At 41.9% G+C, this 26759-nt stretch overlaps 3 protein-coding genes across 3 annotated transcripts in view; all 3 read right to left on the bottom strand.

The window, feature by feature from the left end:
• Nucleotides 1-788: 788 nt before the first annotated feature.
• LOC134875672 (transmembrane protein 272-like) lies at nt 789-2836 on the bottom strand. The gene is made up of 4 exons (XM_063900267.1): nt 2718-2836; nt 2573-2623; nt 2269-2475; nt 789-1571 (listed from the first exon to the last, which is right to left on the bottom strand). Exons 1-4 carry the CDS (start codon nt 2779-2781, stop codon nt 1366-1368), a joined length of 528 nt encoding a protein of 175 aa, XP_063756337.1. The 5' UTR covers nt 2782-2836; the 3' UTR covers nt 789-1365.
• A 6516-nt stretch (nt 2837-9352) lies between these two features.
• Nucleotides 9353-14751, bottom strand: LOC134875634 (transmembrane protein 272-like). Its single transcript, XM_063900209.1, has 5 exons — nt 14669-14751; nt 11606-11686; nt 11461-11511; nt 11157-11363; nt 9353-10132 (listed from the first exon to the last, which is right to left on the bottom strand). Exons 2-5 carry the CDS (start codon nt 11667-11669, stop codon nt 9927-9929), a joined length of 528 nt encoding a protein of 175 aa, XP_063756279.1. The 5' UTR covers nt 11670-11686; nt 14669-14751; the 3' UTR covers nt 9353-9926.
• Nucleotides 14752-15841: 1090 nt separating this feature from the next.
• LOC134876103 (calpain-5-like) overlaps nt 15842-26759 on the bottom strand; it is an 11996-nt gene continuing 1078 nt past the window's right edge. Inside the window, exons 3-16 of the mRNA XM_063900957.1 lie at nt 25681-25886; nt 24909-25176; nt 23256-23440; nt 21032-21163; nt 20752-20963; nt 19593-19785; nt 19330-19511; nt 18879-18956; nt 17923-18334; nt 17728-17850; nt 17460-17656; nt 16893-17011; nt 16665-16801; nt 15842-16474 (exon numbers count right to left, since the gene is read on the bottom strand). Of these exons, the coding sequence (XP_063757027.1) occupies nt 16298-16474; nt 16665-16801; nt 16893-17011; nt 17460-17656; nt 17728-17850; nt 17923-18334; nt 18879-18956; nt 19330-19511; nt 19593-19785; nt 20752-20963; nt 21032-21163; nt 23256-23420 (2127 nt within the window). The 5' untranslated portion in view covers nt 23421-23440; nt 24909-25176; nt 25681-25886 and the 3' untranslated portion in view covers nt 15842-16297. The remainder of the gene's footprint in view (nt 16475-16664; nt 16802-16892; nt 17012-17459; nt 17657-17727; nt 17851-17922; nt 18335-18878; nt 18957-19329; nt 19512-19592; nt 19786-20751; nt 20964-21031; nt 21164-23255; nt 23441-24908; nt 25177-25680; nt 25887-26759) is intronic.

The raw sequence follows: 26759 nt of genomic DNA, 5'->3' as shown, positions 1-26759 counted from the left end.
CAAAGACTAATCATAAAGATATAAATGGTAGAAAACCACTGCCTGAATGTAGACAGAAAACTTAAGCATTTTCTCATGTGATAATGATGATGCTATGAAAAAGCCATCTCAGTAACTTCCTCTAAGTTTTGTATTATCTTAGTATAACCCGAGTGTTCTACATGACACAAATCATGTAGTCACTGATTTCAACATCCTAAACTTCTGAATTTACAGCAATGCATGTCCTGTTTTTATGAAGTTCCCACACAACTAATTTCGGTCTTGTAATCCTTCATAACACTAAATAGACCATATGTTTTTAATTGAATCGTGGTTGTTTACTGTTTGCTATCTTAATACTTGGTGAACAAGTTATAAATGTATGGAGTAGTTTGGGCTGCATTCAGATAAATCATAGTAGAAATTCAGATGGAAATGTGGTGAGACGGTCAGAATACAGCAGCTGAGTGAATCGAGTCACAGTGTAATACCATGTTCAATTCTGAGGTAGCCCATGCTGGGTTTTTAAGATAAGAAAGTGTGACCAAATATGGAAGTCTTTGCTTATATGTATGTGTGAGGACAATGTTGGATCCAACCAGAAAACATCCTTACCCATCAAAAGTCACGCTGTAGATATTTTAGGGTACTTGCCGTCTATTCTACAGGAAGACATTTAGTGGAATGTGCTATGATGTAAAACAAAGTGCCAGCTAAAATGCTGGATAACCACCACATAAGGAAACTTAAAGTATTTAGTGTAGGCTTAGTAATGAACTGAAATAAAGAACAAGATGAGGAAGATATGGAGTATTATCCAGGTTTTATAGAGGGCCTTCCTGCCAGAAATACAACAAACACAAGCATTACAGTACAAAAAAATCAGCAGCCATTTTATCTTACTATCCTGTACAGTTCAAGCTCAATTTCTGGATCAACATGTTCAAAATGCATCTCATTTATACTGTAGAAAGGGTGTGAGTGAAGCTCAAGAAAAACACTGACAGGCATTATCAGTGATCAGGGTTAAAATCTACAGCATCTCAGATCCAAGCATGTGTAAGGTTGTCAAAACAAAGGCTGTGCCACTCAGAGACATGATAGGGGTTACATATAGAGCGGGGCAGGACTGTCACATTATTGTAGGCCAATACGTTTGCATTGCACTGGTTCCCTCGACAAAAAGCCAGTGGCTTCCAACCACAAACCTGATGACTTTGAGACGAGGGAACCAAACGTGCTAAAAAGCGAACTCATTTCCTGGTATTAGGACTCAACCCTGCACCGCTCTACTGGTCATGTGTTGCAATGTATGAATCCTGAACGCTTTAACAGCCTCAGCAGCAAAATCTCCTCCCCGTCTCCTTATTGGTTTGTTTGTCTCTACAGATCGTCGGCGTCGGCATGGCCAAAGAGGCAGAAACAGAAGCAGAAACAGCAGCCGCCTAACATGTACACCCCCGCGAGGATGTACCCTATGGTGGTGGTCCAGAAAGCAAACAGGTAGAGTGTCCTGTCGCAGTAGGGGTCCACACTTGTTGAATTCTTGTTGTAGTTTGGCTGGTAAATAGAGTATATCCACACATTACCTAGAGAAAAACAAACAAAGAATAAATAAAGTGTATATGACTCTTTCACTTCCTTTAAGTGTATCAACTGTTAAAAGCCCGCCTCTCGCTTGAACCCTATGTGGGTCAAACTTAGTGTTGGAGCAATTCTTAACAATTCTTTTAGGAAGAATAGTGTAATGTATTTAATGGTAGAAAGTGAAAACAGGCCAAAATATGAAACATACTCAAGCTCAGCTGAGAGGACTGTAGGACAACAGAGTGAACCTGTTTCCATGTTGTGTTCGGCTGTGCCAATATCCACAAAGGTACGGGGTCTTAAAGGACAGCTATTATGCAAAATCCACTTTCTCAAGTCCGTGTTAAGAGATTCTGAAAGGTGTTTGTGTTGTTTGATGTCTTATATAACTATGATCATTGTTGAAGGAGCTAAGGACTTTCATTGCCACTTCTACACTGTAGCTTATGTTCATATGACATTAAAACCTTTGAATGAATCTTGAATCTTGAATATATCTGAGACCTATAATATATTCTTGATTAAGAGTGTAATAGGGGTCCTTTAACAGACATAGATGGACATCTAGTGGCCAATACATGTTACTACAGCAGGTGCACCTAATGAGAATTTAGACAGGGGAATTCAAAATAGCAGGAGATAATGGCCACAGCTAAAAACATCCAGCCCTCTGTAACACCTCAGGCTTTTTAAACTCACCTGCAATAAACCAGCAGAAGAGAAATAACGATGTCAACGAGTTCCACGTCACGCAGATTCGGCTGAGCGCGTTGGAAGTTCCATCTTCGGGGGTTTTGGTGCAGGGCAGGCAGGAGAGCAACGAAAGCACCAGGCCAAATACCCCCCCCACTATCAGATAGATGGGGATGTAGTGTTCCCGCGGACAGTCATGCAGATGAATGGCACCTGTTGGACATATGGGTGCCATGTCATTTGTCCAGATTTTTTACAAAAATAAAACATCAGTTCAACAAAATCAGTAAAATATGAATCGCTCACTCACCAATTGCAATCTGAGCAATGGGTATGATACAGAAAAACAACTTGTGACATACTGCAAAAGAAAGAATAGATTAGAACACACTCTTCACAGTACACAGTCTAAGCACAATTAATCTACTGTATGACAGGCGTGCACGGGGTCTCACCTAGTGCGGGTGTTGGGGGTTGAGGAGTGTTGCGGATGTGTCCAATAAGGCGGCTGCTCGACATGATCAGTAGTGAAGACTCTGACAAACAGAAGAAGGGATACAAAATAAGCAGACAGATCAAATGACCGAAAGCAAAACCCCAGAAGTATTTGTACGAAATCGGCCAAACCACAAATTCCTCAAATGTAAGAAGCGGAAACCTGTGAATATTTTGCATTTTTGCTTGAAAAATATTATATATATATATATATATATACCATTAATATATAATGTATAGTCCAAACGATGTAGTCAACTGGTTTTAAAAAAGAAGAATGCATTGTACTAAGGACTATTTTTTATGATCCATTATCGCTCTGACAGTGTTAAAGAATTCCAATGCTGGTGTGAGGAGTACTTTTTTAATTATCCATCTGTAAGCAGTCAATATGTCATTTTCGCATTACAACGAATTTCTCACAAAGCATCAATATTTTAATCTACTGAATTAGATACCCAATTTGGGATCCATAAAGTCTCTATCAATCAAGCCCAATGCCAGATAAGCTTGATGACATCACTACAACATGTTCAAGTGTTTTATTTAGAATTTCCTGTTTGAGTCATAAAAGACATAAAATCCCAGCTCACGAAAGGATCCTAGATTTAAAATGTATATCTGTAATACTTAAGTTAAAGGGTTAGGGATTCATGCATGTGGTTGTTCATTACAGTGATTTAATCAGGTCAGTTCATTTATCCCATACGAGATTTGATTTAGTTTTCCTCAATAAAAAGTGATGTCCTGAATTGCATGACGTCTTGTTTGTTGTTTAGGTCCACAAACTTACAATGCACGTGCACAGGAAGAAAAGGCCAAATGACAGCTGAGTGGTTTGACTGGATTTCTATGAAAGCCAGTCTTACCAGCAAGAGGAAACAACCCGGGCACAAACTACAGCATTAAAGCAGACAGCAGGAACTACAGGAAAGTTGAGATTTACACAAATATGTGAAGATGAAATATCACTTTATTCTAATTTAGGCCCGTTAACTGATTTAAAAAGATTTACTGTGATACAACATTGCCTTTACAATAGGTAAACAAAAGTCAAAACATGACCACTTTCAATTTCAGTTTCACATGTTTTACCAGACATGTGAAACATGTGAGATGGAACTCGTGAGATGGAACTCCCCCTCTCGGAGCGCGCATGCCCAGAGCGGCGTTCACACAATCAGCTGATTGTACACCTCAAAACAATAGGCCTGTTTCTCAGTAGTGGGATAAGTATGTAGATCCTCTAATTCAATAAAAGCATTGGTATCACAGTGTGAACAAACACAAGCAGACACAAAAAACACAATCAAATAAAGGTAAAAGTATTATGCAGCAGAACTCATATTATTGATACCGAGCGGTTATTCTTACCATGACATGATGTTTTAAAAAAGCCATCTCAGATTTCCGGTGGTGTAGAATGGAGTAGGCAGTGTCGAGTCTAGCTCCCGTTACTTTTATTAATTTACTATTTCAAATCCCCATAGTTTGTTTGGCCATCGCCAAGTAGATAATTATTCCACTCTGAACACTTTGGTGCTAGATTATGGCTTCCAAACAACTGAAACCGGGCAAAAAGGACCAGTCTGCCAAGGGCGACCTCGCGGCGGCAACTGGTGGTGACTTCAACATGGCGATCTTGGCTAGCCAACTGGAGGAACACCGGAATGCTATTTCTGCGGATTTCAAGGCTACTATTTCTACGCTCGAAGCCAAATTAGACTGCATTCAAACCACGGTCTCTGACCATACCCACTCAATTAATTCGCTTGAATCCAACGCTAACGAACAAGACGGATGCATACAAAGTTTGGAATCAATGTGTGCAAAGCTAGCTGAGGATAATAGCTACCAGGTTACAGGCTAAGCTCACGGACCTCGAGTCTCGCAGCCGCCATAACAATATCAGGATCGTTGGCCTACCTGAGTCCATCGAAGGACCTCAACCCTCCATCTTCTTCTCTGAGCTTCTGGCTGAGGTCCTTGGTGACGGCGTTCTTGAGTCACCACCGGAGTGCGACAGAGCACACCGTACACTCTCCAACAAGCCAGGACCGGGTCAGAGACCAAGACCCGTGGTCATCAGGCTCCACAGATTCCAGCAGAAAGACAAGGTCATCCGTGAGGCCAGAGCTAAAAGAGGCAAGCTCCAGTACCGTGGGACCCCCATTGCAATCTAGGAGGATTATCCGTCTGAAATAGTGGAGCAGCGCAGGGAGTACCGAGAGGTGATGTCTGAACTCTATCAACGGGGCTTCAAGCCAGCACTGCTTTTCCCTGCGAGGCTTAACATCACACTGAAGGATGGAGTAAGGAAGAGACTTTCCTCCGTTTCTGAGGCTAGGGATTTTATTGCAGCAAACTGTTCTGGAATCGGCTCTCATGCATCCTCTTCCGTCTGACTGATGTGGTAACGTTGGCATAGTACTGTAGCTTGGTAACGTTGGCATAGTACTGTAGGTTGGTAGCCCAGTTTACTAGCCCGCCGTGGCTACTTCAGTAACTTGTCTGACCTATTAGTTCGAATGGGTTTTTATTATGGCGTTGGCACGCAGACAGACATGTGTGTTGCAATTATTATTCACAAGAATGTCAGATTAAATTGACAAATTCAATATCAGATCCTAATGGTCGTTATGTCATGGTTTCGGGCATGCTACAGAACACACCAGTAATACTAGCTTCTATCTACGCTCCCAACTGGGATGATGACAATTTTTTTGTGAACCTCTTCGCTCGAATTCCCAACGCCGACAACCATCGTATTATTATGGCCGGGGACTGGAATTTGGTCCAGAACGTGAGTCTCGACAGGTCATCGCTCACACAATCTACTCTCTCCAAATCGGCCAAGGTAGTACTGCACAATGCATCACAATTAGGACTCTCAGACCCCTGGAGATGTATTAACCCACAAAGTAGAGCCTTTTCCTTCTTCTCGCACAGGCACCACACTTTTTCACGAAATGATTTATTTTTACTCGATAACAATTTGATTCATCTGGTCAATTCATGCGAATACCATTCTATAACCATCTCAGATCATTCTCCCACCTCAATTGACATTAATTTCCCTCTTGGTAGGTCCCCCCCCTCCATTATGGAAATTCAGTTCTCCCCTGCTGTCAGACAGTGAATTTAAAGACTATGTTTCCACTCAGATTTCTTCCTACATTGAAATTAATGACACCTCCGACGTTAGTTGCGGTATTCTTTGGGAGGCTCTTAAGGCCACTGTGCGGGGACAGGTCATTTCGTACACTGCACGTAAGAGAAAGGATGAAAAGGCTAGGCTTTCAGAAATCTGTGATGAGCTTCGCTTACTTGATGAAACATACTCTTCCTCTCCCTCCCCTTGTCTCTATAAAAAACGCCTCCTGCTACACTCAGAACACGATCTTCTGATGACAGGCATTGTTGAGAGACAACTGAGACAGTGTAGGCAGCGTTACTTTGAGCAGGGCGACAAGGCTGGTAGACTCCTAGCTCAACAGGCTCGTGCGGCCAGTGCGTCCAGATTGATTCCCCAAATCAGATTATCCGATGGCATCCTTACTTCTAACCCAGCTGATATTAACAGGTCTTTCTTGGAATTTTACACCAATCTCTACACTTCGGAATGTCCCCCGATCCCCGCCATGACCCCCAATCCTCTAGACTCCTTAACATACCCCAAAATCAACGAGAACGTCGCTAGCGAATTGGGCAGCCCCATCTCCACCCTTGAGATACATGATGCAAGAAAATCAATGCAAAGTGGGAAGTCTCCTGGGCCCGACGGCTATACAGTCGAATTTTATAAGGCATATTCTTCCAAGTTAGCCCCAATTTTGGCTAGAATGTACAATGACTCTCTCCAGACAGGCCGATTGCCGGAAACTTTGTCCATTCCGTCTATCTCCTTGCTTCTCAAGAAAGACAAAGATCCTACTTCCTGTGGCAGTTACAGACCAATCTCACTGTTATAGGTGGACTGTAAGATACTGGCCAAAATACTGGCTATCCGCCTCCAACGTGTACTGCCAGATATTATTTCCCTGGCCCAAACAGGCTTCATGGTGGGGAGACACTCTTTTTTTAACACAAGGAGGTTGCTCAATATAATTTTCTCTCCTTCCTCTAACACCCCAGAGTCATAGTGACACTTGACGCAGAGAAGGCCTTCGATAGGGTTGAATGGGGTTACTGTTTTTTATTCTTGATAAATTTGGTTTTGATTCCCAATTTATTTCCTGGATTAAACTCCTATATGCCTCTCCATCTGCCTCTGTACACACCAATGGCATTCGATCTCCCCCTTTCTCTCTCCAACGTGGTACGCGCCAGGGTTGTCCTCTTTCGCCACTGTTGTTCAATATAGCCATTGAACCTCTCGCTATCTGGCTCAGAAGCCATGATAGGTTTGAGGGCATCACGCGTCACGGCATGGTTCATAAACTGTCTCTATACGCTGATGACCTTCTTCTTATGATCTCGAACCCCTTATCCTCTCTGCCCCCCATACTGTCGATTTTAGATCAATTTGGCCGTGTATCAGGTTACAAACTAAACATTCTAAAGAGCGAAGTATTTTTTGTAAATAAAATGGCAAAGGCACTTCCCCAATCCATATTCCCTTTTAAAAGGGCTGTGGAGGGATTCAAATACCTGGGGGTGTTTGTTGCAAGCTCTTTTAAAGACCTGCTCCCTAAAAACTTTCAACCACTACTAGATAAATGCAAAGCTGATATGTCCAGGTGGGCCTCCCTTCCCCTGTCTCTTGCGGGTCGCGTCAACCTTATAAAGATGGTCATCATTTGGCTCCAATTCAGGAAACAGCACGGGTTACATAGAGCTTCAGTTCATGCCCCAATTTCAAACAATCACCTATTCTCTCCATCGTGTACTGACCCGGCCTTCCGTGTTTGGTCGAACAGTGGTCTCGCGACGCTTGATGACCTTCACGAGGATGGAGTCTTTTCATCCTTTGAGTTCCTGTCAGTCAAATTCAACCTGCCCAACAGTCATCTCTTCCGTTTTTTCCAAGTCAGGCACTTCATCCAAAAGCAATTTTCCTAACCGCCCCCCCGAATCACCAATTGATAAATTTCTCACACTCGACCCTGATCAAAAGCGCTTGGTTTCAGTTCTCTATGGCCAGATTGTTTCCCTGAGTCCGAATCCTATGGTACCTCTTAAGGAGCTCTGGGAGCGTGATCTAGGTAGCAACATTTCCGGTGATCAATGGAGTGACGTTCTCAACCTAGTCCATACATCATCCATCTGTGCTAGACATGGCCTACTCCAGTGCAAGGTGCTCCACAGAGCTCACTTTACCAACGCTAAGCTGGCTAAAATATTCCCAGCTCGGAGTGATGCCTGTAACAGATGCAATCAATCCCCAGCTGATCATCTCCACATGTTCTGGACTTGCCCGAAGCTGGACAAATTTGGGTCTGACATATTTGGAACCATTGAACAGGCCTTTAACACAAAGATAGACCCTAATCCTATGACTGCACTGTTCGGCCTCCCCCCATCTGGGAATATGCCCACTACTATACGCCGTGTCATTGCCTTCACCACTCTACTAGCTAGACGCTCTATTCTCCTCAAATGGATACATGCTTCCCCACCAACACATGATCAGTGGATACGGGATGTCTTACAGTGCCTTCAGATGGAGAAGTTACGATTCTCATTAAAAGGATCTCTGAAATCCTTCCGTACTACCTGGGACCCACTATTAGGCCTTATCAAAAAACTCCCTATCACTTCTGACGCTGAGTCGCAGGTAGCTCTCTGAAAGGGAAAAATAAATAAAATGGCGGGTTTAAAAAACAAATACAAACAAGACTAAATAAGGACTCTCCATGGACCCTGAAGTGATAATGGAGCATAACATATTTTTATTTAATTTTCAAGTATTCATTTTTCCCCATTGTCCTCCTTTTCTAAATGATATGCACCTGTACTGCTCTGTATTGATTATTACTGTTCTTACTTCTTGTCGTTGTCTGGATTATGACTTGTTTGCAATAAAAAGATTGGTAAAAAAAAAGTTCCCACACAACTAATTTCGGTCTTGTAATCCTTCATAACACTAAATAGACCATATGTTTTTAATTGAATCGTGGTTGTTAGGCTACTGTTTGCTATCTTAATACTTGGTGAACAAATTATAAATGTATGGAGTAGTTTGGGCTGCATTCAGATAAATCATAGTAGAAATTCGGATGGAAATGTGGTGAGACGGTCAGAATACAGCAGCTGAGTGAATCGAGTCACAGTGTAATACCATGTTCAATTCTGAGGAAGCCCATGCTGGGTTTTTAAGATAAGAAAGTGTGACCAAATATGGAAGTCTTTGCTTATATGTATGTGTGAGGACAATGTTGGATCCAACCAGAAAACATCCTTACCCATCAAAAGTCACGCTGTAGATATTTTAGGGTACTTGCCGTCTATTCTACAGGAAGACATTTAGTGGAATGTGCTATGATGTAAAACAAAGTGCCAGCTAAAATGCTGGATAACCACCACATAAGGAAACTTAAAGTATTTAGTGTAGGCTTAGTAATGAACTGAAATAAAGAACAAGATGAGGAAGATATGGAGTATTATCCAGGTTTTATAGAGGGCCTTCCTGCCAGAAATACAACAAACACAAGCATTACAGTACAAAAAAATCAGCAGCCATTTTATCTTACTATCCTGTACAGTTCAAGCTCAATTTCTGGATCAACATGTTCAAAATGCATCTCGTTTATACTGTAAAAAGGATGTGAGTGAAGCTCAAGAAAAACACTGACAGGCATTATCAGTGATCAGGGTTAAAATCTACAGCATCTCAGATCCAAGCATGTGTAAGGTTGTCAAAACAAAGGCTGTGCCACTCAGAGACATGATAGGGGTTACATATAGAGCGGGGCAGGACTGTCACATTATTGTAGGCCAATACGTTTGCATCATGGTTCCCCTGACAAAAAGCCAGTGGCTTCCAACCACAAACCTGATGACTTTGAGACGAGGGAACCAAACGTGCTAAAAAGCGATCTCATTTCCTGGTTTTAGGACTCAACCCTGCACCGCTCTACTGGTCATGTGCTGCAATGTATGAATCCTGAACACTTTAACAGCCTCAGCAGCAAAATCTCCTCCCCGTCTCCTTATTGGTTTGTTTGTCTCTACAGATCGTCGGCGTCAGCATGGCCAAAGAGGTACAAACAGACGCAGACACAGCAGCCGCCTAACATGAACAACCCAAGGAGGATGTACACTATGGTGGTGGTCCAGAAAGCAAACAGGTAGAGTGTCCTGTCGCAGTAGGGGTCCACACTTGTTGAATTCTTGTTGTAGTTTGGCTGGTAAATAGAGTATATCCACACATTACCTAGAGAAAAACAAACAAAGAATAAATAAAGTGTGTATGACTCTTTCACTTCCTTTAAGTGTATCAACTGTTAAAAGCCCGCCTCTCGCTTGATGCCATTGGCTACTTCTGCCAAGTGTGCATTGCCAACATGTGTGACTTTGAGCCTTACCCTAAAAAGTTGTAAGTATCGAACTAGATAAATAATTGTAAGCATTTGGAAAAACCCTATGTGGGTCAAACTTAGTGTTGGAGCAATTTTTAACAATTCTTTTAGGAAGAATAGTGTAATGTATTAAATGGTAGAAAGGGAAAACAGGCCAAAATATGAAACATACTCAAGCTCAGCTGAGAGGACTGTAGGACAACAGAGTGAACCTGTTTCCATGTTGTGTTCGGCTGTGCCAATATCCAAAAAGGTACGGGGTCTTAAAGGACAGCTATTATGCAAAACCCACTTTCTCAAGTCCGTGTTAAGAGATTCTGAAAGGTGTTTGTGTTGTTTGATGTCTTATGGGGACAAGGACGGTGGTGGCAAAGTGGTTAGGGGCTTGGCCTGGGAGCTGGAAGGTCACCGGTTCAAGGTGTCCCTGAGCAAGGCACCATTCCCTACACTGCTCCCCGGGTGCCGTACATATGGCAGCCCACTGCTCCTAACACTAGGATGGGTCAAATGCAGAAGATCGAATTTCCCCAAGGGGATTAATAAAAGTACATCTTTCAGTTTTTATATAACTATGATCATTGTTGAAGGAGCTAAGGACTTTCATTGCCACTTCTACACTGTAGCTTATGTTCATATGACATTAAAACCTTTGAAAGAATCTTGAATCTTGAATATATCTGAGACCTATAATATATTCTTGATTAAGAGTGTAATAGGGGTCCTTTAACAGACATAGATGGACATCTAGTGGCCAATACATGTTACTACAGCAGGTGCACCTAATGAGAATTTAGACAGGGGAATTCAAAATAGCAGGAGATAATGGCCACAGCTAAAAACATCCAGCCCTCTGTAACACCTCAGGCTTTTTAAACTCACCTGCAATAAACCAGCAGAAGAGAAATAACGATGTCAACGAGTTCCACGTCACGCAGATTCGGCTGAGCGCGTTGGAAGTTCCATCTTCGGGGGTTTTGGTGCAGGGCAGGCAGGAGAGCAACGAAAGCACCAGGCCAAATACCCCCCCCACTATCAGATAGATGGGGATGTAGTGTTCCCGCGGACAGTCATGCAGATGAATGGCACCTGTTGGACATATGGGTGCCATGTCATTTGTCCAGATTGTTTACAAAAATAAAACATCAGTTCAACAAAATCAGTAAAATATGAATCGCTCACTCACCAATTGCAATCTGAGCAATGGGTATGATACAGACAAACAACTTTGAAAATGCTGCAAAAGAAAGAACAGATTAGAACACACTCTTCACAGTACACAGTCTAAGCACAATTAATCTACTGTATGACAGGCGTGCACGTGGTCTCACCTAGTGCGGGTGTTGAGGGTTGAGGAGGGTTGCGGATGCGTCCAATGAGGCGGCTACTCGACATGATCAGTAGTGAAGACTCTGACAAACAGAAGAAGGGATACAAAATAAGCAGACAGATCAAATGACCGAAAGCAAAACCCTAAACATACAGTGAGGCAAAAAAGAATTTAGTCAGCCACCAATTGTGCAAGTTCTCCCATTTAAAAAGATGAGAGATGCCTGTAATTTTCATCATAGGTACACTTCAACTATGAGAGACAGAATGGGGGAAACAATCCAGGAAATCACATTGTAGGATTTTTAATGAATTAATTGGTAAATTCCTCGGTAAAATAACTATTTGGTCACCTACAAACAAGCAAGATGTCTGGCTCTCACAGACCTGTAACTTCTTCTTTAAGAGGCTCCTCTGTCCTCCACTCGTTACCTGTATTAATGGCACCTTTTTGAACTCGTTATCAGTATAAAAGACACCTGTCCACAACCTCAAACAGTCATACTCCAAACTCCACTATGGCCAAGACCAAAGAGCTGTCAAAGGAGACCAGAGACAAAATTGTAGACCTGCACCAGGCTGGGAAAACTGAATGTGCAATAGGTAAGCAGCTTGGTGTGAAGAAATCAACTGTGGGAGCAATTATTAGAAAATGGAAGACATACAAGACCACTGCTAATCTCCCTCGATCTGGGGCTCCACGCAAGATCTCACCCCGTGGGGTCAAAATGATCACAAGAACGGTGAGCAAAAATCCCAGAACCACACGGGGGGACCTAGTGAATGACCTGCAGAGAGCTGGACCAAAGTAACAGAGGCTACCATCAGTAACACACTACGCCGCCAGGGACTTAAATCCTGCAGTTCCAGACGTGTCCCCCTGCTTAAGCCAGTATATGTCCAGGCCCGTCTGAAGTTTGCTAAAGGGCATTTGAATGATCCAGAAGAGGATTGGGAGAATGTCATATGGTCAGATGAAACCAAAATAGAACTTTTTGGTAAAAACTCAACTCGTCGTGTTTGGAGGAGAAAGAATGCAGAGTTGCATCCAAAGAACACCATACCTACTGTGAAGCATGGGGGTGGAAACATCATGCTTTGGGGCTGTTTTTCTGCAAAGGGACCAGGACGACTGATCCGTGTAAAGGAAAGAATGAATGGGGCCATGTATCGTGAGATTTTGAGTGAAAACCTCCTTCCATCAGCAAGGGCACTGAAGATGCAGCGTGGCTGGGTCTTTCAGCATGACAATGATCCCAAACACACCGCCAGGGCAACGAAGGAGTGGCTTCGTAAGAAGCATTTCAAGGCCCTGGAGTGGCCTAGCCAGTCTCCAGATCTCAACCCCATAGAAAATCTTTGGAGGGAGTTGAAAGTCCGTGTTGCCCAGCGACAGCCCCAAAACATCACTGCTTTAGAGGAGATCTGCATGGAGGAATGGGCCAAAATACCAGCAACAGTGTGTGAAAACCTTGTGAAGACTTACAGAAAACGTTTGACCTCTGTCATTGCCAATAAAGGGTATATAACAAAGTATTGAGATGAACTTTTGTTATTGACCAAATACTTATTTTCCACAACAATCTGAAAATAAATTCTTTAAAAATCCTACAATGTGATTTCCTGGATTTTTTTTTCTCATTTTGTCTCTCATAGTTGAAGTGTACCTATGATAACAATTACAGGCCTCTCTCATCTTTTAAATGGGAGAACTTTCACAATTGGTGGCTGACTAAATTCTTTTTTGCCCCACTGTATTTGTACGAAATCGGCCAAACCACAAATTCCTCGAATGTAAGAAGCCAAAACCTAATACAACCTTAATATATATTTTAGATTCAAGATTCAAGAAGCTTTATTTATCCAGAGGGAAATTGCTGTGCAACAGTTGCAGGACAAAGTGGGAAAGTAATACAATGTATTTATAGTCCAAACGATGTAGTCAACTGGTTTTGAAAAAGAAGAACGCATTGAACTAAGGACTATTTTGTATGATCCATTATCGCTCTGACAGTGTTAAAGAATGCCAATGTTGGTGTGAGGAGTAAACTCAATCAGATCACGATGCCTCTTGAAGGTCTGTTTCTTCGTAATTCCACACCTGGGGATTGTTTGCTGAAGGAAGGCTTACAGCTGAAAATCTTAAGCATCAATATTTCAATCTATTGAATTAGATACCCAATTTGGGATCCATAAAGTCTCTATCAATCAAGCCCAATGCCAGATAAGCTTGATGACATCACTACAACATAAGGATTTTATTTAGAATTTCAACAGCTCCTGTTTGAGTCATAAAAGACATAAAATCCCAGCTCACGAAAGGATCCTAGATTTAAAATGTATATCTGTAATACTTAAGTTAAAGGGTTAGGGATTCATGCATGTGGTTGTTCATTACAGTGATTTAATCAGGTCAGTTCATTTATCCCATACGAGATTTGATTTAGTTTTCCTCAATTAAAAGTGATGTCCTGAATTGCATGACGTCTTGTTTGTTGTTTAAGTCCACAAACTTACAATGCACGTGCACAGGAAGAAACAGCCAAATGACAGCTGAGTGGTTTGACTGGATTTCTATGAAAGCCAGTCTTACCAGCAAGAGGAAACAACCCGAGCACAAACTACAGCATTAAAGCAGACAGCAGGAACTACAGGAAAGTTGAGATTTATACAAATATGTGAAGATGAAATATCACTTTATTCTAATTTAGGCCCGTTAACTGATTTAAAAAGATTTACTGGGTAAACAAAAGTCAAAACATGACCACTTTCAATTTCAGTTTCAGTTTGACCACAAATGTCCAACACTTTGGTAAACGTTACGCAACCTGATAAAATAAATGCTGACAAAACCGAAAAGATAACGTCTCGCTGTGGTCTCGCCTTTTATACACAAGGAAAAGGTATGTAATGTAACCTGCCACACCCCGCTAACACACAGACAGAAAAGTTAACTTCTAACGCCAGATAATGGGTGTAAACTGCGGAATAACCGCGTAAAGTATCAACATAGTAATGTAATAACGCAAAAAAAGTGACGGCTAGTTTAGTTACAGGACACTTACCCTCCTGTCAGTCAGTCTACACCCGTCCCGCACTCTGCAGCTGTGACTCTGACAGCAGCAGCGCCTCGAACGCCCCCTCTCCGGAGCGCGCATGCCCAGAGCGGCGTTTACGCAATCAGCTGATTGTACACCTCAAAACATTAGGCCTGTTTCTCAGTAGCGGGATAAGTATGTAGATCCTCTAATTCAATAAAAGCGTTGGTATCACAGTGTGAAAAAACACAAGCAGACACAAAAAACACAATTAAATAAAGGTAAAAGTATTATGCAGCAGAACTCATATTATTGATACCGAGCGGTTATTCTTACCATGACATGACTCTGATTGTTGTAAGTGGTCAGGATGGAGCAAGTTTTGAATACCATGCTTAATATTTTTTAGCTCAACTGTGAACTAAAATTGTGATTTTCTGTCCCAAAGTTATATAGAATAGTATCACAGCATAGCATATATAAAAAAAAAGGACACTTGATAACGCACATAAAGCAATTTGAAACTCAATTTTGAGCCACATAACACAAACCCCATTTCAACACTTCAAACAAGCTCCAGATATACAAACACTGTCAAATGAGAACAGTTAAAGGTTGACCCAGCCTGAAGCTTTTATCTTAGATCTGATAGTTTGCATTTGTAACCGAGGTGTGGCCACATACAGCAGCACACAGTAGTTTTTCTAAGTGGCATAAGGTCCAGTGACGCTACAGTTTATCTCGGTCATTTACATGTAATCCAAACGGTGGACAAATAGGAAAATATTCAATAAATGTTCATGCTTAGTCTCACACAGTTTGTGTTAGATCCTGTTGGCATTCATACTTCAGATGGCCTCCGATCTTTACATGATTAAACTAGACTTATTCAATAGTTGGACTGCACCAGTTTTAGTTGTCATTGCAAGCATTTCACCTCATATCTGTCCATGTTGAAACATTCACTCTCACTATAGGATGCACTTTAGTCGTTCCCATTGTCCGGCTACTGATTTAATTCTTGACTAATAAAGTTAAGATATCAGACCACGTGAAGTCAGCACAACTGAATGAAGGGTTGTGTTGCAACACATGGCTCTGGGCTGAAAGCTAAAGTGAAAGTTTTCTGTAAAAAAATGATCTCAATAATTTAAATTCTGCAACAAATGAAATAAACTGACTGGTCAAAACACTCTGAAAAGTGTTGGTTATTTAATCATAGGAAAATGTTTTCAAAACACAAATATTATTCAAATTCAAACATATCAACAATATAAATCATTTTAAAAACCACAACAGAAACAAAACAACAGTTATTACGATGAAGTCAATATAATACCACACGAAGGGAATATTTTGGCCGCAGGTAATTTTTTTGCATGGATTGCTTGAGTCGTGAAAGATGGCCATCCTAACTTCCGACCTGCAGATCGCCACAGAATACAGATTACACGCCGGGTGCAAGTAGCCTTGTTCACTATTGTCACCCGAGTGCTAATTGCATCTGCCTTAAATACATCTTTTGTATCAGTGCTTGAGTTGTTTACCACAGTCTTACTGTAGTATATCAAAACTTCTGTCCATCCATTCACTTCCACCTGAGAGGAAGTCAGTTGCTAAGTCATTGTATGGTCACCAGGGCGACCCATGATGCTTTCACAAGTCTGTGAGGCAGACGCTGGAGGACGTCTCGATGTAGACGCACCCTCGGTACCCTGACCGGGATTGGCCGCCTCGCAGATCGATCACATGACTCCGACATCTCTCTGACTCAGCCGTCTGGAGCCGAGCCTCTCCGAGCATAGAGTCCCACAGCCATCCTCTGCTCCACACCTGCACACAGCAAGACAGGATTGACTGCGAGTGCAAACGGTGTGTGTGAGAGAGTGAGTGAGTGAGTGAGTGAGTGAGTGAGTGAGTGAGTGAGTGAGTGAGTGAGTGAGTGAGTGAGTGAGTGAGTGAGTGAGTGAGTGAGTGAGTGAGTGAGTGAGTGAGTGAGTGAGTGAGTGAGTGAGTGTCAAACCTCGATAGAGATGTGTGTGCTGGGGTATCTCCTGTAGAAAATGGCTCTGAGGTTGAACTCTGGGTTTCCCTCCGCCTTGAAAACATGCGTCCTGATGGTGTCATTCTCACACCGCACTGTGGCATAAACATCTGGAGCTGTGGACCGCAACACACAATACAACAACGTGTAAAGAAACAAGAAACATGGTGTATTTTTCTCTCCTGTCCTTGTGTTGAGGTACGCAACCTTTTTGTTTTGGGGGGCGAAGTCCTGATGCCCTTCGGAGGTAGACAGTGGTCACTACTGTGGGCTGAGGTAGAAAACACTGGAAGACAGAGGGGGACAGCAAATCCTCCTTCAATTCCCTTGAAAAAAATAAAGATACAACACATTATTATAGAAGATACAGAAACCTGAGTTAAATATTAGAGCAAACAATGTCCTGCCACTTAACTGCATTCACTTGCATTGAAATAAATACTGACCGAAAGATAGCTTATTTATTTTTGCACCAACTTTTAGGTTTCAATACATCATTATTTTGAGCGTTATCTTTTCTTTTTGTGTATTACTTTATTTATTTTTTACTATCCCAGCCTTTTAGTTTATTAAAATAACTTTTTAAATAATGTTCTTGTTTCATTTGAGATGAAATAAGAAACTCTGGGAAACTCATAAAGCAATTTCCGCTTCTCACAGATCACTAACAAAAGCGAGTAATCTTAAGTGACATTCACCCTATATTTTCAAAGCGTTTTAGGCATAAGAAACAATGTGTGATTATCCTACATGCACAAAGTTCCCGGCACACACCTGAGTGGGATGTGGGAGTGGGAGAAGAAGCGTAGCAGGAAGCGTCCTGTTGCTCCTGGCAGGAAGGTGGTGGGCAGCACGACGTAGCGACCCGGAGTCAGAGTCCCCCTCAGCGTCACACTGCGGGAGTCCATGTAGACGGAGCTGGCCGCCTGCTCCACCACACACTGCACCCGGCTGCAGCGGTTCACCTCCACCTGGGCCGCGGTAAGGCAGCGTTATTTGTCTTAGTGAGAACTGAACACATTTCGGTCCGTGAACCGCTCACCTTCAACACTTCAAAGCCAATAGGCAGGTTTTCTCCTCCTCCATCTTTCCTCTGTATCCTCCTGTCCTCCTGCTGCAGACAGATGAGTAACTCCTCCTCTCTGCCTCTCACCTCAAACATGAACTAGAAAACAGAAACATAATGTTAAGAATGTCTCACATCTTTTAAATAACCTTATTTCCTCCTCAGTTTTACCTGTGGATTGTGCAGGAAAGTGTCTCTGTGGTTGATGCATCCTCCACATCGACTTTTCTTATCCATCTGCGCCTCCCATCCTTCCACCTCTCTCCCATCCTCTTCCTTTGCCAGTTGTTTCACAGCCTTATCTTGCTCACAATTTCCTCCTTTCCCTCCCTTAGGCTCGCCAAGTCTGGCCTCCTTCCTGTTACCTCGCTGCTTAGTCTCTCCAGGTTTGCCGTTGTTCTTTCCCAAGCTCAGCGTGTGGTTGCTGGGACGGACGGTGGATGGAGGGGAATTGGGAGCCGATGCCCACTCCCCATAGCGGCGCACTTCCCTCCAGTGAGAACTCGGCCACAGCAGAGAGCTCTCCACTATTCGACACACCACCACGTCTGTGAAGTACTGGCAGAAATCCTCAAAATCTATCCTGGGGAACAGGAGGGGAAATACATTAGCAGGAGAAGGCCTGGAAATGTCCTACACTGAGGTAACATGAAAACACACAAAAAATTAAATATTATATTATTAAAGTTTGAAAGACCAAGACCAATATATGTCTTTAGGAGAACCCCACTATTGTTCAGTGGCTAAATATCTACCTCAATTTCTTGCCATAGAGAAATTAACCTTTGCTTTTAAAAAGGGACTCTGATACATTTTATAAAATATATATCCAATTCATTTTTTGATAAAAAACATAGGTGCAATCACTGTTAAACCTTCTACAACTTTCAAATGTCCGTTTACACATTTGTATTTATTTATATATCTGTTTTAAATTGTCATGTTTTCATTATTATTTACTACTAATATTGCCATACATATACAAGGTTTATGTTTCACTTGGTTTATATAATAATGTTGAATCCATAATAGTGATTTTTTAAATTTATTTTTGTCCTATAATTCATTTGTAAAATATGTCTTTCAGAAAGCCAATAAATAAACTTCCATGAAACAATGACATTTACCAGAACTCCCCAACATCGCGAACGATCAGGCCCATCTTCTCCCTCTCTGCACGACTCATCTGTTGCCACTCCTGTGACCTGCAGGGGGCGTTCAATGACAATCGTTTTAAAAAAAAGAGAGATCCAGCGCTGCAAGGTTCAACACACTGGAAATGACATGTGAAAAGTACAAGTAGCGTTTCAACTTCTGGAAACCTTTATAGGTCCATTTTGGCCATTTACAGAGTTTCTCAGACCTCCATAATGTAAACCGCAGATGTTTCCTTGTAAAACATTTCCAACACTATTGTAAAAATGTAGGAAATTGTGATTATGAAATGTTGTAAAGCAGGCTGACACTGTTAAATGTCAGCAGAGGTTTTTATTCCCGGGGCTCCAGCAAAGAGTGTGATGTACTCAGCAGTCGGACATGTGGTAGATGAAGTCAGTGTGGAGTTCAGAAAACCCTCACCCCTGACTCCAGGCACCCGTCCAGTCCGTGGTCCCCCATGGGTTCCTCATGCGCACCATGAAGAGACGGGACATCCAACCCATCTCCGCCAGCCTCATCTTCCTCACTGCTGTGATCCCATAGGCGTGTCCTCGCACCAGGCCACAGTCCAACACAGACTCCACTGTCTCCCCCTCTGCTGGCTGAGAAATAACAATACCGTTTTTTCATTTTAGTCTGACATACTCTTTTGTTCCAAGATACTCAGAGGTGCTAAGCCCTACCCGTATGGAGCAGGTGATGAGGGCTTTACGTTCATGAGCTTTAGCTAATGTTTGGAAGAAGGCCCTCCTCTGGTCGCTGTGCTGGCTGAGGGCCTCACGATCCAGGCTTAGAAGCTCTGAAAGCCCGCCAGTGAAGTCGATCAGGGCCTCGGTGGTGTTGCCTCCCTCCAGGGCCTCATAGCAGCCGTTTAGCCTACAGAGTAACCAGATATATTTACTGAATGATTAATGGCTGCACCCCTCTTCTGCCTTTCCATTTTCCACTCACAGGTTTTTGTTTGTAGAGGTACAGCATTTCCAACATTGGTTCATCTCCCACAGGTGTGTTGATTTAGGTATAAGCAGTTTCAGAGATGTGAAACGGTGGATGTTTATAAAAAGAGTGCTTGGGTGTTCCTATAGCGGCTGCTTGACTGCTTCTATTTGGTTGATTTGGCTTTTGGGGCTGGTAGGACTTAAGTAGGTGGTTGCTAGGGTGTTTATGATGATGATGGGGACTACAGGTTCATAGGGAGTAGTTTTTCTTTCACTATAGGAAAGTCAATATTGGACTGCAGCTAAATCTGGAATGGACTTTTTGTTTTACATCCAACATTTATTAAATTACTGCTTGTACAATGTATCTGCATGGAAACTACATTATGTTTAAGGTTAAGGAAAGATCGTGATTATGGCAAGTATATTTCCGTTCTTCCGTATGTACACTTGTTTTTTTTGAGTGCATAACGCTGACCAATACTACAAAATGCAGTGCACTTTGATTACCCATAGGGTGAACTCAAAACTGGTTGGGTTTGAAACGTTGGAGACCTTTAACTCTCAGTGGTCTGAGGAAGCTACAGCTGTTGCGTTAGATCTGGAATCCAATTTTTTGAATTGTCAAGTGAGCAAACAAGTCAGCAAATGTTCGCAGGGGGACAATCCGTTACCAAATGTAGGCGTTAATGCTTCATCCAGAGGTTTATTTGTTTAAAGCAGAGGAAGAAGCCGTCAAATGTTGTGATCTGGACATAAATGAGGTACAGAATCATGTTGATGGACTACAAGGGAGACCGTGATTTTGGCGAGGATGTATTGTATCTTTGTAGCTGTACTAGGTAACAAGAGGACTGAGACTGAGACTAGATTGTGGAGAAAACTACAAGAACCTGGTCCTTACTTGGCGTAGGCCTTCTCCAACAGGGCGCTCCAAAACTCTCGTGGGGTGGCCGAGCGGCAGAAGAGCAGCACCCCATCACTGCTGACCGGCAGACGGTCGTCCACAACGACATCCGTCCAACGACCGAGTCTCCAGAACCGGAAATGGAAGATGCCTGCGTACAGGTCTGGACGCTTTGGGTTCCACTCCTGGTCCACATGGTCTGGGATCACCTGTGAGGAGGACATGTGAGATGAAGACAGAGTGGAAGGAAGCGATAAAGAAAGGACGACACAAATACCTCCTTCCACAGAGATGGCTCAGACGCTAAGCAGGAAATGGCAGCCACCATCCAGCAGTTACCCAGACTGCCTTGGTGCAGGTCACGAGTGCTGATGCCGTCAACAAACAGACGGGGGTCTTTACAGATCTCCTGGGGTGTGATTGGAAAAAAAAGATGTCAAGGTAAAAGAAAAGTGACACCTTAAACCTGCTTTAGTGCAGGCCAGAAAGTGCTGGATCTGATGGGACCTGAGAGAGGGGTGATAATTATTATTGGGTTTGACAACGAGCAACCCTTTAACAGTAAACCCAGTTTCTGATGCATCTGTAATGTAAAAATATAGATTATTTAGCAGCTTTAAACAAACTCTGGTCATTGATTCCAGCAGTTAGAAGTGCTTCAGTGTTAAATGAAGCCTGTGAGTGTCAGAGCACTGCTGAGGAGACAGATCCTGTCTTGATCTGAGGATCTCAGTTTGGACAGGGTCAGGTAACAGTAGAGGTGCTGCTGGACACACACACACACACACACACACACACACACACACACACACACACACACACACACACACACACACACACACACACACACACACACACACACACACACACACACACACACACACACACACACACACACACACACACACACACACACACACACACACACACACACACAGAAACTCACACTCAGTGGTCATAACTTCTTTAAATGTTACTCCAGCTGGAACATTTCTCTTGATTACATCAGCATCAAGTGTAAAGCCAATTTGATTTAGAAGGTGTGTGTGTGTGTGTGTGTGTGTGTGTGTGTGTGTGTGTGTGTGTGTGTGTGTGTGTGTGTGTGTGTGTGTGTGTGTGTGTGTGTGTGTGTGTGTGTGTGTGTGTGTGTGTGTGTGTCAGCAGAGAGAGGGGACAGATGTCTTCCTATCATCCGACTCTCAGTAATACACGCTTAAAATACCTGAGGAGCATTAGCAACACAATACCATTAACTCTTTATCTTCTGCTACGGCTCGGTAAAATCCTTGATTTTCTTTAAAAAAGTTCTTAGAAAGCATTGTTAGAATATATATTTTTTACCATACATTTGTTTTCCATTACTCTCGAGATATTTTACACTTCTCCCGGTCGAGTTTTCGATTATTAATTCATTTACTAGTTTAACGCAGGACTTGGTTTTGCGTCACTCATGGTAGGTTTGACATTGGAATAGTATTATTTTAAATGAAATTCAAACTTAAACAATCTTATATTGAAATAACTTAATGCAGACACTAATATTTATTTTATTTTTGATCCAGTTGTAAGTGGAAAATAACTGGAACAGCTTTGGGGGGTTGATTTGAAATGTTTCTGTTTTCCAAACTAAATATAAAAATATCAAATTAAATGTAAAATAATTAAAATATTTAATTAAAACGGCTTCCATTTCTTTTGACAACAATGCCTAATTTGATAACTTGTTTAGTCTCTATATAGGCATCGTTAAGGAAACACTACCAAAAACATACTCTCAGAAATAAAGGACTGAATCGTCGTCATGACATTATTTTGTTTGCAGTCGAGAATAAACACTGTTGTTGTTGTTGTACACACATCTAATCCATTCCATTACAAGACGGTGCATAATTAAATTGGTGTTTGGACCATTGACTCTGGACAATAAATAATGTAACCTTGACCCATTTCCAACGACCATTAAAGCCTTGTGCTTTAGCCACAATTAACACCTACGCTTATACACTGCTGCACCCATCTCAACACTGTGCTAAAAACACCTGGGCTATTTCTTTATCTAAACATAACTGTGTATATACACACACACACACACACACACACACACACACACACACACACACACCAATAGATCAGTCCATCGGCAGCACGCGCCACTTGTTCCCTGAAGGCTTGGGTTTCTCTGCCTGACGCCTCTCCTATAATAGAAGGTGCTTTAATTAACCTTATCTGCCAGAAATGTGACATAGATGTGGGAGGAGAGGAGATATATTCGTCAAATAACTCTTTGTTGTTGTTTAAACTGGTTTGAACTGGTGGCAATGCCAGATTTAGAGCTTCCAGATTCAGAATACTTTATTCAGAATAATTTATTGTCTATATAATGTGTCTTAAGCACTGGCAAATATGTTAAAAATAACACTCACCATACACAGTACAACATGCAGTTCATACACACAAGTCCAGAGTTCCTTCTTCCACTTCTCCCTGGGCTTCACACTCACCCTCGGCCTCTTCCAGGTCAGTCCGGGCGGGGGCTTCCTCCTGTAGAATAAGGACTGGGCGGTGGCGGGGAACAGGGGATCCTTAAAGAGCGCACCTCGACGCAGGCAGGACCGCCTCAGCTTGTGAAAGCTTTGACCCTGGAAATGGTTCACTTGTTCGCGCATTGTGGCCGGAGAGGAAGGGGCTTTGGACAAGAAGAAGAGACACGGGACAGATGAATAGTTCATATGGAATTTTCCATGCAGCAGTATAAGGTTACACTTTCAGAAGAATAAATGGACTGTATTTATAAAACATTCCTCCTGGATAAAACCTCGAGTGTATATATAAATCAATTTCAAAATAAAACAGCAAGGCCAAACATCTTTCATCATCATGGATCCCCTTGCTTGACTCAAGGAAGTACTAAGAAAATAAAGAAAGAAAAACCCTAAAAAAAAACCTTGAAATGTCATTTTATTTTTAACAAATGTAACCTTCGAGACTTTTGTCAGAAACAAGCAAATAACATCGCAGCCTATTAGGGCAAAACAATGTTTAAGTTAATAACCTGCGGGACTTCATATCTAATTCCTACAAAAAAATACACAATTTAAAAGAACATTTGTTAAACACTACTACAAATTCCTGTTGGCTTCTCAGAGGTTACATAGCTCCTGAGCTGGGGGTCCAGCAGGGTCAGAGTGTGTGTGTGTGTGTGTGTGTGTGTGTGTGTGTGTGTGTGTGTGTGTGTGTGTGTGTGTGTGTGTGTGTGTGTGTGTGTGTGTGTGTGTGTGTGTGTGTTAGGGGGGTTAGGACAGCGCTAAGGTAATGGTACGGTTTTAGTCGACAGTGATATGAACTGCTGGGGTCCCTGAGTCAGCAGCATGTGTGTGTCATCGAGAGTATGCCAGGTGTGTGTGTGTGTGTGTGTGTGTGTGTGTGTGTGTGTGTGTGTGTGTGTGTGTGTGTGTGTGTGTGTGTGTGCGCGCTGGGGGTCAGCTCGGGGTCTTGCTGTACGCAGAGGAGCGAGGTGCTCGGGTACACCACACCGGTTAATGTCATTAATTATCAGTGAGGTTTTTGTTTTCATGTATCAGATTAATGCAGATAGACACAAAAACAAAGAGAAAACTAATGCACAAAGTCTTAAAGACCAATAAATGAATCATCAAATCAAATAGGAATGATAAATACAAATATATATGTATTAAAAAATGAGGCTCGTTGTTGTTGAATGTGTGACTTATATTCTGCTCTAAACTCTCCAACCATTGCCGGGTGCAATACACAAAAACAACAACAAAACATTCCCTTTCAGTGCAATGATTTAAAAGTAAATGTGTTCATTGCTTTTACTGCTACTGTTGGTGATGTCTTGACACCTCTGTTTTTGCTTTGCTGCAAGGGACATTTTCCATTCAGAACAATAAAGACTAAACTCAAATTGAAAATAAATCAATACATTTGAATATGTAAAAAGCACAATTCATTGTTGAGGGAAGCTCCAGTCAAGTGTGTGTACAAACTATTAATTGTCTAATTAGAAAGATTCTACCTCTCTCCAAAGATTACTAATCCAAACACCCTCTGACCGAATCATAAACACAGCTATATTATCTTCATGTATCAAGTTAGACAAATGTTGTCTGTATAAACTGCAGATATTTTACCTTTGAGACGTTTCTCCAGTTGCTTTCCTGAGATGATATTCCCTGATCTCAGGCAGAGGATCCAGGAATATGACCTCCTTTGGTCATTTGGGTAAGGGTAATTTCTCAGAGGAACTCATGTGATGCAACAGGTATCCAGCATTGGTCATCTCTTGCGTCTTGCTCTTCTCTGTCCCACTGTCAGCTGACACTTTCTTATTCCTTCCTCTGAATGTGTTGGGAGTGTTTGAGTCATCTCCTCCAGATACTCAACTCAGTGTCATTGGACCTACAGTAATTGGGAAAAACCAACGTCCGAAAATGAAATGCGGAAAAGAAAAGTATGATGCTGCAGTTTTAGAGATCAGCTTGTTGTGAGGGCTCCAAGTTCCCTGACACCATGTCTTAAGAGTGTGTGTGTGGGTGTTTGTGTGTGTGTGTATGCGTATGCGTAACAGCCTGAAGAGCTGATGTGTGAGTGTGTGTCTGTCTGTGCATATGGCTGTGACATACAGGGCAGGGTGACACTGCTGGAGCCGGGTGTCTGTGTAACTCTATCTCCCTCCACACAGACAATACACACACATTCATCCCCCTTGGTGACATAACACACACTTAAAGACAGAGAAGCTTCACTTCACACCAGTAAAACACTACAGTTACTATTGAGTTTCAGATATTCAAGATGAACACTTGACACTCTGCTGTGAAATGTTCTGCAGCTGGAGAACATAAACATACTCTTCTTTTCCAGGAGTGTGTGTTTGTGTGTGCATGTGTGTGTGTCACTCACTCCTGGTTGGTGACTAAGCACATTCTGTCTTCTGCTCTTCCTCCACTCGATGAATTTCACTGCTTTTCTCTTCCGTCCTCGGTGTCCTCTCCTCGTTTTCTGCCTTATCTTTTTGCTCTCTTCTCCTCTTCCCTTCTCTCCTCTCTATCTTCTCCCTCACACAGTCCTGGGGTATCTGTTGCTGTTGAGTGTGTTGCCCCTGACACCTGAGAAACCAAGAGGCGAGCGAGCGCATTCTATTTTAACCACCTCACTGCCAAATAACAGGCTAATTATCCCCCATTCCTATGTGACAAGCATGAAGCAACAACTCAGAGCTGATAAAAAAATAGAATTTGTTTTCAAGGGTCAAAAATCCAATTCAGCCTCATTGGATAACTGTTACATAAAGGTAAATTTAGCACAATTTGCACCCAAACATTAGCTGCCTTATTTTCCAATGAGGCTTTCATTTATTAAATTATTGGTTAAATATTTAACCGATAATTTAATAAATTATATATAATTTATTAAATTATATATATTTTCAATTAATTATATATCATTTAATAAATTATATATAATTAATTGAAAATAGGGTGTTTTTTAAATAAATTATTATGTAATATTATGTAATTATTATAAATTATTTGGGCACTGTTGTAATTACTGCCTCTATTAGGTCATGCATAGCCACAAACGCCATATTTCAATGCAAAAAATACGAATATGGTTATGGTTTTTAAGAGCTACAAGTTTACTTCTATGAAACACATATATACTGTATAGACGAAACGAATATAACTGCTAAATATTAGCATATATTGGATTTAAACTTTGCGTTTTCATGTTCTATCGAGCCTAAACAGTACCTTCAGAAATGGTCATAAATCAGTTTTCCGTAACCAAAAACTATCCAGTAAATGGGTGTCAAAATCAGCAATACTTAGTTTAAAAATAATATATATGCGTGCTCAAACAAAATAACATGTTAGAAACAAGTGAAGAGTGCAGGTAAACAATGTAATGTAACTAAATTGTGAAGCGAGTTGCTTTTTTCTTCTATCGACTATCTTCCCTGAAATCCAACCAACAGGCAT

This window comes from Eleginops maclovinus, chromosome 14 (genome assembly GCF_036324505.1).
Source record: "Eleginops maclovinus isolate JMC-PN-2008 ecotype Puerto Natales chromosome 14, JC_Emac_rtc_rv5, whole genome shotgun sequence".
NCBI lineage: Eukaryota > Metazoa > Chordata > Actinopteri > Perciformes > Eleginopidae > Eleginops > Eleginops maclovinus.
Note: the sequence above shows the minus strand (reverse complement) of the source record. Positions and strands in the feature narration are given on the sequence as shown.